This window comes from Pezoporus flaviventris, unplaced genomic scaffold (assembly GCF_033815535.1).
Source record: "Pezoporus flaviventris isolate CSIRO_AGI_PZ_B2104156 unplaced genomic scaffold, CSIRO_AGI_Pfla_v1 ptg000040l, whole genome shotgun sequence".
NCBI lineage: Eukaryota > Metazoa > Chordata > Aves > Psittaciformes > Psittacidae > Pezoporus > Pezoporus flaviventris.
In genome coordinates, this window is record NW_026892588.1 from 11181237 (window position 1) to 11193318 (window position 12082).

The 12082-nt window shown below is 46.0% G+C and overlaps 1 protein-coding gene across 3 annotated transcripts in view; it reads left to right on the plus strand.

The window, feature by feature from the left end:
* INPP5D (inositol polyphosphate-5-phosphatase D) overlaps nucleotides 1–12082 on the plus strand; it is a 53200-nt gene that overhangs the window by 30775 nt on the left and 10343 nt on the right. For all 3 annotated transcript variants that reach the window (XM_061465312.1, XM_061465313.1, XM_061465314.1), the window contains exons 6-18: nucleotides 3116–3203; nucleotides 3913–3993; nucleotides 4171–4242; nucleotides 4511–4634; nucleotides 5747–5853; nucleotides 6388–6490; nucleotides 7282–7478; nucleotides 8276–8393; nucleotides 8895–8991; nucleotides 10279–10417; nucleotides 11087–11195; nucleotides 11350–11438; nucleotides 11676–11757. In XM_061465312.1, coding sequence (XP_061321296.1) covers nucleotides 3116–3203; nucleotides 3913–3993; nucleotides 4171–4242; nucleotides 4511–4634; nucleotides 5747–5853; nucleotides 6388–6490; nucleotides 7282–7478; nucleotides 8276–8393; nucleotides 8895–8991; nucleotides 10279–10417; nucleotides 11087–11195; nucleotides 11350–11438; nucleotides 11676–11757 — 1406 coding nt within the window. The remainder of the gene's footprint in view (nucleotides 1–3115; nucleotides 3204–3912; nucleotides 3994–4170; nucleotides 4243–4510; nucleotides 4635–5746; nucleotides 5854–6387; nucleotides 6491–7281; nucleotides 7479–8275; nucleotides 8394–8894; nucleotides 8992–10278; nucleotides 10418–11086; nucleotides 11196–11349; nucleotides 11439–11675; nucleotides 11758–12082) is intronic.

The window sequence follows — 12082 nt, forward strand, 5'->3', positions numbered from 1 at the left end:
AGGGATGGGGCAGCCACAGCTTCTCTGGGCAGCCTGTGCCAGTGTCTCAGCACCCTCACAGGAAAGAACTTCTTCCCAATGTCTAATCTCAGTCTCCCCTCTGTCAGGTTAAAGCCATTCTCCCTTGTCCTGTCACTACATGCCCTTGTATAAAGTCCTTCTCCAGCTTCCTTATCAGCCCCTTTAGATAATAGAATGTTAAAAGGTCTTCCCATCCCTTCCGCAGAATTTTCTCTCCATACCTCCAGTATTTCAGCAAGATGAAGCTGCCTTCTCAGTTTTCTTATGAAGTCCAGAACTGCAGCCTGTTTCCCGTCCCAGATCTCTCTGAGTAATCTCTCCTCCTCTGTTCGGATTGTCCCATGGATGTCTACCATCCATTGCTTAGCTTTAGCTGACTAATAGTCAGGTGCTTGGGTATCTTATTGTTTTCTGCAGTCTTAATCTCCAAGGTTATCTGGTTTTTAGCTTACTTCCCTTATTGGACTTCTGAACTCTCAAATTAATCAGTGGCATTACCTAAATTTAGTTTTTATTTACCTCAGCTTTCTTCAGATTCACAGGGATTCCAGCCAAAGGTACAGGTAATTCCTAGGCTGCTGCTCAGTGGCTGTGTCCTCTTGTTCTTAACAATGTTCAGTTTCATTATTTTCACAGTATTTCAGAACAGGTTAAACAAACAGACAAGAAGAAGAAATTTTAATTGGCACAGCTTGGGCTGATGCTCCTTTGAATTTCCTGGCACTGCCAAGGGTTCAGAGCGTACAGGAGGACACTTGCTGTGGCTGTTTGTGAGCCACACTGATTTACTGTGAATCTGAGGTTTTGTGATGCTGTGTTCTGGCTTCTCCCTATCTCCCAGAGCCCAGCTGTGCCACCTTTCAGAGCTGCTCTCAGACACACTGCCATCACTGTGAAAAACGAGCACCCTGATGACTTTTGTCTGACTCACTCCTGAATTTTGATACCAGGCTGTGGGTAAATACTGACTGCCATTGCTAGCAAGGTAGAGGGGATGTATACTGGAGCTGCTCAGTGGTTAGGAGAAGAAAAGAGCTTATAGTGAACCACTGGGTTTGGAGAGGAGTTGGGCTAACTGTTAATGAACAGTCTGTTCCTTTTGCAGTTTCACATATTACCCGTGGGCAGGCGCAAGACCCATTTCTGACCAACAAGCTCAAGCACTGCTAGCACTGCTAGGCCACAGCAGACAGGGAAGGCAGTGGTCTAGTGGTCTTGAGATCACTTGCCCTTACCCTCCTCATCATTGATCCCTGGTTAATTCAGCAAGGACCAGACACCAGTGTGCATTAGAGACACTGAAAGCTCACTTTAACTCTGCTGGAAGCTATCGTTACCTTCTAGGGCTCGCTATGGCCAAGGGAGTCAGGACAACCATGTCACATCTTCTTATCAGAGCCTGAGGGACAATGGAACAACCTCTGTTGGGAGAGGCTGTTCGCTCTGGAAGCTCATATACTAAAACCGAAGTAAAACAGAGACTTGTAAGGCTCATGCATACTTTTGTGGAGCACTGCTAAAATAAATTGGGTCCCCTCTAGGGACTGCAAAACTGATTCATGGAGAGCTTTGTGCCACTGCAGCACACAGTGGGGACTACCCATGCAGGTGGACTTTGTTCAGAGTTTAATACCAGCTTTAAGTGAAAAACGCTAGTACTGGCCTAGTCAGCCTGCTACTGTCTGGAGCCACGATTTGGTCATCTATCACTACTCTGCATGCTTCTGTTTATTCTCCCTCACTGGATAATTTGTACATAGAGCCTTTTCAAGCACTTGTGATACCAGCATTTGTGCAATTATATGTGTACACACAGACCTCTGACACTTCAGTGATGATCACTATATTTATTTCCTTTATTCTGTCAAGAGCAGAAAACAAATGGAGTTATCAGTGCAACTAAAACCACTCTGTGGTTTTGTTGAGTTTGATCGCCTGCACATGGTCTTCCCCCATCCTCACATGTGTGCTACATGTTGCACTGTACAGTAAACAGAGGGCAGTTTTCCCATGAGAAATCATTTCTGAACTGCTTCAAGCAGCTGCTGCTCTCTTTTCAAAAGATGGCCTACACTTCCTGCACTCTTGGTCTTGTCCTTCTGTGTGCCACATAGCATTTCATGTCTTCATTTCATCTGCATCTTCATTTCAGTCTGAATTTTTTTCAGACTGACGTTTCAAACGTCTTTAATTTAGGCAATTAATCAGCCATGGTTCAGCACCTAGACAAATATCTAATCTTCAGACAGTCAGGCATACTTTTACTTTGAAGCACTTTCTCCAGCAAACAGGGCATAAAATCCGGTCCATTCAGGCTTTGGAAAGAGGGAAATCATCTATATCCACTGTTGACTAGGCACAATGCAAGCATCCTAGTGCTCACCACCACTACCTTCCTTTTGACCTGTGCTCCCTGGCTGCTCTTTCCCTGATAAGTCTTGTCATTATCACAGCATGGCTTCTGTGCCAAATTCATACAACAGTGTTTTGACAAATGAGCATCCTGTGGAATCTAATTGGGAAATGCTAAAGGAGTCTTGTAACCCACAAACAGTTCCCATTCAGGAGATTAAAGGCTGGCTTTTCCACCCCCTTGCTGTGTCCAGCCCCTCTTTGGCATGTGAGCTGAAAATCTGAAAATGAGTTTCCTCTTTGTGCAGTGTCCCCAGCATCCTGCATCAACATCAGCAGCTGCAGAGACCTTTGCAAAACTGAGCTGCTCCCGCTGCTGCAGCCTTCATAGACACCAAACCTTGCTGGGCATTGAGATTTCTAAGTGAACTTTGGTATGTGAGTTGGCATAGTTATAGTGATGCTCCGTCCCTGGCAGTGTTTAAGGCCACGCTGGATGGAGCTTTGGGTGACATGATCTAGTGTGAGGTGTCCCTGCCCATGGCAGGGGGTTGGAACTGGATGATCTTAAGGTCCTTTACAACACAAACTATTCTGTGATTCTATGACACTTGCAAGAGCAAGCCTGATGTGAATGCATGCCTGTAGTCTAAGCTGCACAACTCTGTCTGAAGAGACCAAGTGCTAATCTACCCAAGGACCTGACCGCAGCCTTACACCTCTGCCATGTCTCTGTTCCCAGTGAAGCCTCTAGGACTCTCCCATCTCTGGAATCCATCCAGAAAGTGTTTGAGCAGCAGCTGCACCCTAGTATCCATCAGCGCTCACAAGTAAGTCGGGTGAAGGATGGGAAAAGGAGAGAGGAGTGTGGGTGGCTACCAGCACGAGGGGGAGAGCACAGCAATGACCCATGGGATTCTGGTGATCAGTTACAGCTTCTGTTCTCTCTAGCCTCTTTGTGGCTGCAGTGCAGAGGGCACACAGTGAGTTGTATCACCACAGTTTCACTTATCCTGTAGTCCTCTCTGCCTGCTCCCCTCTCTTGCCCCAGAGGCAAGTGCAGTGAACGTCAATCTCCCCACTCTTCCTCAGCCTGTGTGCTGGGACTGCACGTCTCATTCCATAAACACTCCAGGATGTTGCACTACCAAATCCTTCCTTCTCCCAAGCTCCCTTAAGCCCCATGACCTTCCTCTCCCTACCAGTAGCCCAGAAACCAAAAGTCCAGAACTTCTGGATGTCCTGGTCATGCAAAACTGTCTCCCAGCAACAAGCTGACTCCCTTGCATGCCCAGCTGCTTTTAACCTATGGACAAGGTTTACAAATTCATCCTTCCACCCTCCCATACTTCTGCATGTTGAGACAAACTCTGTGCTCCTGCACTGCCTGTTATGGATTAGAGTAGCAGAGGCACCAGTGCTGCTCCTTGCTCTGTGTGTGAGGGTTCTGGGGTGAGACTGCTGCGCTTTCAGGCCATGCCCTGTGGTTTAGTAATTAATCATATCTCTCTCTTTTTGTTTCTTTGTTGTGGTTATCAGATGCTCGGTGAAGCTAGTCCAGTCAATATTGTATTGAAACTCAATCAGCTGATTTCTTTGCTGTCTTCTATTGAAGAAAAGGTACAGTTTTAAAGCTATTTATATTACCTTCTTGTCATATTTTGCCTCTAGTTATGCGTCTTTTTCATCATCAGAGCAGTTTTCTGCTAGAGTAAGATTTCTTTGCTTTCACTTCATTACTCTCAATGTAGTGCAGAATCACCAAATGCAATGTGGTGCACATCAATTCTTTTACAGGTGAAAACACTGTTGATTGAAGGTCCTGATTCAACCCACCGGCGCTCCCTCATTCCCCCTGTCACTTTTGAGGTAATGTTCTTTTTTGACGATGCTGATCACAGTGTGGCAGGGCAGCAATGCAGATTTTTGTTGGTATCTCGGTTCCTGAGAACTTTGCTGAGCTGCCACAGAGATAACAGCTATTCCTGGATGCTGTTTAGCACCATGCAAATGCTTCAGAGATGTCTAGTGAGATTTGCAGAATGATGATATGTGTCCATAAATTCAGGAGGGTGTTGCTTTTGTAATACACGACTGAAGCATAGATTGCTTATGAAAAATCTCTGTTTTCTGATAGGTGAAGGCTGACTCCCTAGGAATTTTCTCAAAAATACACCTCAAGGTTGATGTGGAAATGGGAAAACTGATTATCAAGAGAGCTAAGGATGGTCCAGAGGACAAGTTTTATACCCACAAGAAAAGTAAGATGTTTTAAGTTCACAAATGCTGGGCTAGATTCTCAGTCCCTTGAGTGATGGAGAGGGGTACCCTCTGGCCCCACTGAGGGGAAGGTTTTGCCCAAAGTACAGATAGCTCTGCTAGGTCCTGGGTGTTGTGCAAGGCTCTAGTCAGTCTAGACTGCCTATCCACAAAGTGGCCTGCAGGGAGTCATCACTGGGCTAACCAACTTACACAGATTGGTTTAGACCTGGACTCTTGGTCTAAATGAAGACAGAGGGAGCAGGGAGCAGGTTTTGATAGAAGATTCCACATAAAGCTAGTTACAATAGATGCATTTTCTACTGAAAAGCAGTGTCACTTGAAAAATAAGTTCTGCTGGAACACACTGACTTCTGTGATGATTTTTGGTGGCAGAAAGTGAGATACTCAGTTTCAGTAACATTTTTCAGTGAATTTCTCTTTGGTTTTGGGTTGTTTTGCTGGCATTTTTTCTGTATGTGAATCAATATCTCTACTGATGAGCAATGCTGCTTTGGTCTTGGAAGGCCCAATTCAGACAACTTCCCTTTTTTCCTATTGTGTTTCTGGACAGGCAGCTCACTGAGATTGAGACAAATGGATTTATTAGAAGGAAGGTGATACCCTTGGCCTCTTTCCTGCTAGAAAATCAACCTGTTGCTGGCAGTGATTTAAAAGATTAGCTATTATGCATGGCTTTCTCCTCCTGTCCTTCATAATTACTTAGCTGCTATTTTAGATGGGGAGGAACCACCTTTATTATCAAATGAGGTTTTACCTCCTCTTTCACAGGTGGGGAAGGAATATATGTAGGCTGACTCAGGATACAAAGAGATTACCTGCAGGAAGCCAAGGTTTCACTTCAGACAGGAGGGCTTGGTATGGACAAGAGTTGAGGCAGAATGAGTTTTGGGGGGGTTCTCTTCACTTCAGAGTCCAAATCTATTCATATAGAAAACAGGACTAAGCAACATTACAATGCAGTTATGTGGGGCAAAGTGAGCCTCAGACATAAAAGACCATGTAAGTCCTGAGCCTGTGAACACTGTCATATTAGTTTTGGTGGGATTCTAGTCTCAGTGTCTGCAGCTCATGAAACTCAGCTTCTGTTTAGTCTTGCAGCTGATCAAGTCCCAGAAGGTCCCGAACAAACTGGTCATTTTGCTGGAAACGGAAAAAGAAAAAACACAGCGGAAGGAATATGTTTTCTCTGATTCCAAGGTACACACATAGTGTATTTTCCTCCCACCAGCCTGGAGCAGGTAGCAGGTACCTGAGTGGGAGCGGTACAAGGGGCATTCCTTGGCAGAAAGAGGACCTGCTGAGGAACAGTGGTTTTTGCACTGCAAAAATGAAATTATTCCTTTGTTCTGGAAGCATCCAGAAAGTGAACAAGTGTACTGTGTAAAGGGATAAACTGGAAAGGGCAACCGTCACCGAGGCAGGAGAACAGTGTCGGCAAGCAGTGAGAAGAGGCAAGGAGTCAGCTGAGGGTAGCTGCAAGGAGGTTCATGTAGACAAACAAGAGGGAAGCCTAGGTTTTATTCTGACTAGCTCAGCACGTGTTAAAGTAATACGCAAGCTAAGCACCTAAGAAAATACCACAGGAAACAGAGCCTCTTTGAAGGTTCCAGATAGTGGGGAGCTAACATGCCCTTCAAGTGTGGAGGGAATTTCCTGGTTCAGCTAGTTTTTCAAGATGTTGTGTTGGAGAAGTTAAGCAACTTGTTAATTGTCTCTGCTCCCCCTGTCTAGAAGAGAGAAGGGTTCTGCCAACTTCTGCAGCAGATGAAGAATAAACACTCGGAGCAACCAGAGCCTGATATGATCACCATCTTCATTGGGACTTGGAATATGGGTATGGGCTCATACAGTGCCTTCTGATGTGGGCATTCCTCTGAAGGAATAGACACTTCTCAAAATGTGTGCTCACCTGTCACAATATGCTCCAGACACTGTGTTTGTTCTGGAGCAGACCTGTACACCAGGGTTGTACTGGTGTAGGGGAGGAGCTGGTCTCTAGGCATATTCTCACATATGGTTTGACAGTTTTAATGGTTCCAGAAAAAGGACCTTAAAGAGTACTGAAGGATTCCTCCAGTGACAGGCACTTGTGGCCAGCATGAAGCTGGCACAACAAGCAGCAGTGTATGCTATCCTCCATCTTGCATGCCAGCTGCTTCTGAACCTGACTAGGGACTGTTCATGTCCAGCCTGGGAAGAGAGCTGAGTATCTGCAATATTAAGGGAAGGGGACAGGGTGTAGTTGAGGAGACTGGAACTTAAGTTATTTTTCCAATCTGGGGAGAAAAGCCTGGTTCAACTGCTGTAAGCTGAGCTGTCTGTGCTCAGTCATACTTAAGGGGTAAGGTAAATGCAGTGGCAGGCCAGGACTACCCTTGGCTAGCCTTGGCCTTGGTAAGCTAATGAAAGACAGGAAGATGGCCAAAGCAGAGTCAGTCCTTCATCAGTGACTCAGTTAGGGTTAACATCTTTGTCATCTTAGAACAGTGTGCCCTGGCTAATAGGGAACTGGTATAGGATAGAGTACATGTGAAGCCTGTTATTTCTGTCCCCATGGGTTGTCTGTATCCTCAGTCTGACAGAACATACTCTGACTTACTTTGGTGTTTGATTTGCAAATAAAAGGTGCTGCACCTTCCCCAAAGAAGATCACCTCCTGGTTTCTCTCCAAGGGGCAGGGGAAGACCCGTGATGACACTGCTGACTACATTCCTCATGACATCTATGTGATTGGCACCCAGGAGGATGCCCAAGGGGAGAAGGAATGGCTGGAGACCCTGAGGCAATCCTTGCAGGAAATCACCAGTATCAGCTTCAAAGTGGTGAGAGGTTATTCCAGCTATTGCACATTGCTCAGGCATATGAGGAGAGTAGATTTTCTGCAAATAAGTGACAGAATAAGTGGTGTGTTGCCTACATCTCCTCCCATTCCCTCCCTTCTATTGTCATTGCATTTGGATGAGGGAGAGTGAACTGAATCTGTCTGTGGACTCCACAAGATCCTCCCCTGGAACTTGCTGGATGGGCTTATTGCTATGGATAGTGACCCCCTCACTGCCAAAGCAGGGACCCTGCCATGAGCTCCTCTGCCTGCCAGTCTGTGAGCACTGCAGATGCTGAGCACTTGGGTCAAGTAGTGGTGATATTTTGACCTTCATACAGGAAGAGACTAAAACTTTCTGAGCCAGCAGTAGCCTAGATCTCACCCTAGGCTACTGCACTTACAATAGGAGGTAACAGCACACAGGTATAATCATAAAAGAAACTGAACCTTATTAAGACCATGTTCAGACATTCCTGAGTTTCAGTGATACCAAGAAATAAATCTAAGAATATCTGGAAGGCCACAGTAGAACAGGACTTACGGCTCTCATGATAGTTAGAAAACTGTGCAAATTTTGTGCAAGCAAGGCAATCCAGTGATTAACTTGAAAATAGCACTAGAAAACAGCTAGGTCCTTCCTCCCACCTCTGATTAAAATGACTGAAAGCATATCCTAAGCACAGGAAGAAAATTTGTGTAGGAGAAGTACCACAGAAAGAGCCAGAACGGCTGCAGCTACAGCGCAGCTCTGCAGCACGTGAAGAAATACAACCTCTAACCTTCCCATCCATGCAGATAGCAATCCATACCCTCTGGAACATCAGGATTGTCGTGCTGGCCAAACCAGAACATGAGAACCGCATCAGCCACATCTGCACAGACAACGTGAAGACAGGCATCGCAAACACACTGGGTGAGGAACAGACCTGGTCTTATCCAAAGGACTGAGATCTGCTCAGTCCCTGCCAATACCGTCCTTGAAATGGAACAGCTTTTTCTCCACAAGACTCCTTTGACTGCAGATATGTGACACTAGTGTTACTAAAATTGTATCCCACTAGCACTGATTATAGGTTACCCTGTAAAAAAGGAAATTTATTTGTGTGTATACTTAGCACACATATATTTATATTCCCAGCAAACACCTTTGACTGGCTATTGGATTGCCTTTCCTTGGGTTTCACAAGGAAATTGCACTTCTTTCCCTTCAATTAATCTTTTTTTTTAGCATCCTTAGAAAAACTGTTACCACAATCTGTGCTGTATGCACTAATTCTTTCTGTGCTGATTAAGTTAACTTATTTCTTTTCTCCATTCCACTTCACTTAAGATGTACTGGGTGCTTTATTATCTTTGCTAGACTCAGCCTGGAGGTGGATTGATTTCTTGACATTTTTCACTTACCTTTTTCCAGGTAATAAAGGAGCTGTGGGGGTGTCATTCATGTTCAATGGAACCTCCTTTGGGTTTGTTAACAGCCATTTGACTTCAGGAAGTGAAAAGAAACACAGGTAAGACACATCCTTCCCTCTCTAAAATGGTTGTTGTCCCAAGATGAAATTCCCTGGGCCATGTTTGGAAGGAGGGCCCAACAGACAGTCACAAGCACGTTTTTCTGATCATAAAAGATTATTAAATGTCTCCTGTGACGGCAACCTGTGCTAAAGACACTGCTCATTGTGTCACCATTTAAACGAGGGACTACTATATAGCCATTCCACATGGGCACAGGTGAAATGGACAGGAAAATACCTTCAGAGCCAAGTGTAAATGCCATGCAAGCCCAGTACATGAGGAAAACAGTTTCCTGATCTACAGTATTTCGGAGACATGTGGGAAGGTTTTTCCCATCCCAGAATCATGTGCTGAAGGGTACTGTCTGCCTCCTCAATGTGGGCCGTGCTGCGAGCGCAGGAGCTGTGGTACACCCTGAGGCACACATCCTGCTGGGCAGAGCATTCTGTCAGGAATACCAAGACGGAGTTGTGCAGCACAGAAATACCTCCATGGTGGCTAATTCTCTATACCCAGCTGTGAAATGAGTTTCCATGGTCTAGGCAGGTTCTGTGCTGCATGGGATTGAAGGCAAAGATCCTGACATTGTTGGGAGATATGTACCCACACTGGGAAGAGATGGAGCAGTCAAAGGGATGGTCTTGAAAGCAGAGGTCTTGAAATGGAGAGGTTGGCTTTGCCATCTTTTCCAGTCCAGGACCCAGAAAAGATACGGTGTGGAACTTCTACACAAGGTATTTGCCACTGATGTAGTTAACCTCTATGGAATCATTCCACAGGGCTTGGAATAGCTGTCAGAATCTAGGAATGTGTTTGCTGCTGAAACCCGAAGGCAACAATCTAATGCTGGGTTTCTAGGACATGCAGCTCAGAAAAGCACAGCCCCAGGAGGCAACAGAAGTGGCTTTAGGATAGCTTTCCAGCTTTTCAATTCAGGTGGAAGCAGTCTGACACCCAAGGAGCTGCTCTAAATGCCACTGCCCCTCCTCAGAGCAGGCTGCCCCCCAGCTCACCAGATACACAACTTACAAGGTGCAGCATGAGCTGTGCTGTGCTATTGGCCGCATTGAGTAGGTTGGGAGACACTGAGCATGTCACCTGGGCCTGTCTGCTGAGGTGCAGTGCCAGACAGGGGTGGCAAGTTCTCAGCTTCTGATGTGCCCTCCTCTAGATGTCGAGCCAGACTGGTTCCTGCCTGGTAAAGCATCAGTTTGTGCCAGTGCAGGCACTTAGAAACCGCATGGCAATTTAGTTTGTCAGGCAGATGTTTCTTGTCTTGACAGACGCAACCAGAACTACATGAGCATCCTGCGCTTCCTGACACTGGGAGATAAGAAACTGAGTCCGTTTAACATCACTCATCGCTTTACTCATCTATTCTGGCTGGGAGACTTGAACTACCGCGTGGAGCAGCCCCCAACGGTTAGGGATGCTGTGTGAATCCCTGGGGAGAGAAAATACTGTGTTGCCATAGAAGCGCTGTCTTTTCCCAATCTAAGGCAACATGGCAGACAGTGGCAGAAATAGGGGAGGCAGAAAGGATCCCTAGGGCATAAGTGTGACACCAGTTGAGGGAGGAAAGGAAATCCCTTTTGCCCTCTCCAAGGATTAATGGACCCAGGAATGGCATCTGGCATACTCTGCTGCTCCGGGTGGCATCACTTCCCCAGACTCCTAACTCCCCACTGTGAGTAAGCATCTGTCTGTGAACAGCTTGATGCAGAGATTGCCTTTCTGCACTATTTGGTTAGCTTTTAATGGCTCAGAACCGGCCTTCAGAAACAAGCAAGCCATAATAAATACTGGATAGGTTTCAGTAGGTGGGAGACAACAGCCAGGCTGGTGTTGATGTACATCTGGCAGTGTGTGTGCTTGTGTGGGGGTTGTGTGGGCATTTTGATGTGTGTTTTGATAGACAAATGTTTGGTCACGCAGCAAAGACTGGGGCCTTTCAGTGAAGGGAACAGTGGGAAAGTGGCAGGGGCATGGCTCTGTGAATCAGTTCAGAAGCACTTGCTGGCTCCTCACTGAAGGGAGTATTTATAAGGAGCTTTTGCATCATCTGCAGCTCTGCTGTTTCCCTGTTGGCAGGAAGCAGAGAATATTATCCAGAAGATCAGGCAGCAGCAGTATCCGGAGCTGCTGGCCTTCGACCAGCTTCTCATAGAGAGAAAGGACCAAAAGGTGTTTCTGCAATTTGGTAAGATTCTGAGGTTGTTGGCAGGTTCCTCTCCCGTTTCCACCAACTTTCTGTGCCAGACTTGATGTGGGGCAGCGTGTACAGAGCAGTGCCTGTCTCAGCCAGGTGAGGGTTCTCAATGGGCCACACTGTAACAGCTATCTCTCTGTTTTAGAGGAAGAAGAGATCACTTTTGCTCCAACCTACCGCTTTGAAAGAGGCACCCGGGAGAAGTATGTTTACACCAAGCAAAAAGCTACAGGGGTAGGTGAAAACTCATGTCTCTTCAGAAGTATGTGACAGAGCAGGGAAATAACTCCTACAGAAGGAAGTGACCTAAACCAGTCTCTGCATTTTTTGCCCTTGTACTGTTCTGAAAGGAGTCAATACAAAGAAAAAGATTTGACACAGATCTGTGGTGCTTGAGCAAGTGAATTTCCTGTTCTTTTGTGAGCTGGTCCTTTCTCTTCTTCTTGACATCACTTCTCCTTTGGTTTGCAGATGAAGTACAATTTGCCATCCTGGTGTGATCGAGTGCTCTGGAAATCATATCCCATGGTGCACGTTGTGTGTCAGTCCTATGGTGGGTAGATAACAGATTGTAGATAGCAAAGCAATCAGTCTGAAGCGGAAATGATTCAGAGCACAGTCTGTAGGATCTCCCTGCACTGCCAGGCACTCAGCACAGAGGGACCTGATGTTAAACCGGGCAGAGTGGAGCCAGATCTCTCTGCCTGTAACCTTACAAGGTTGGGAATTAATTCTGATACTCTTTTCTATGCAGAATACCCCTCAGACAGTTGCAGCTGTCCAGTTTCAGGCCACACTGCAGGATCATTTTACACCAGTCATTTCTTGGCAACAACAACTTTTCCTGTGCAGTTACCATCAGGAGCTCCTTGCTTGAT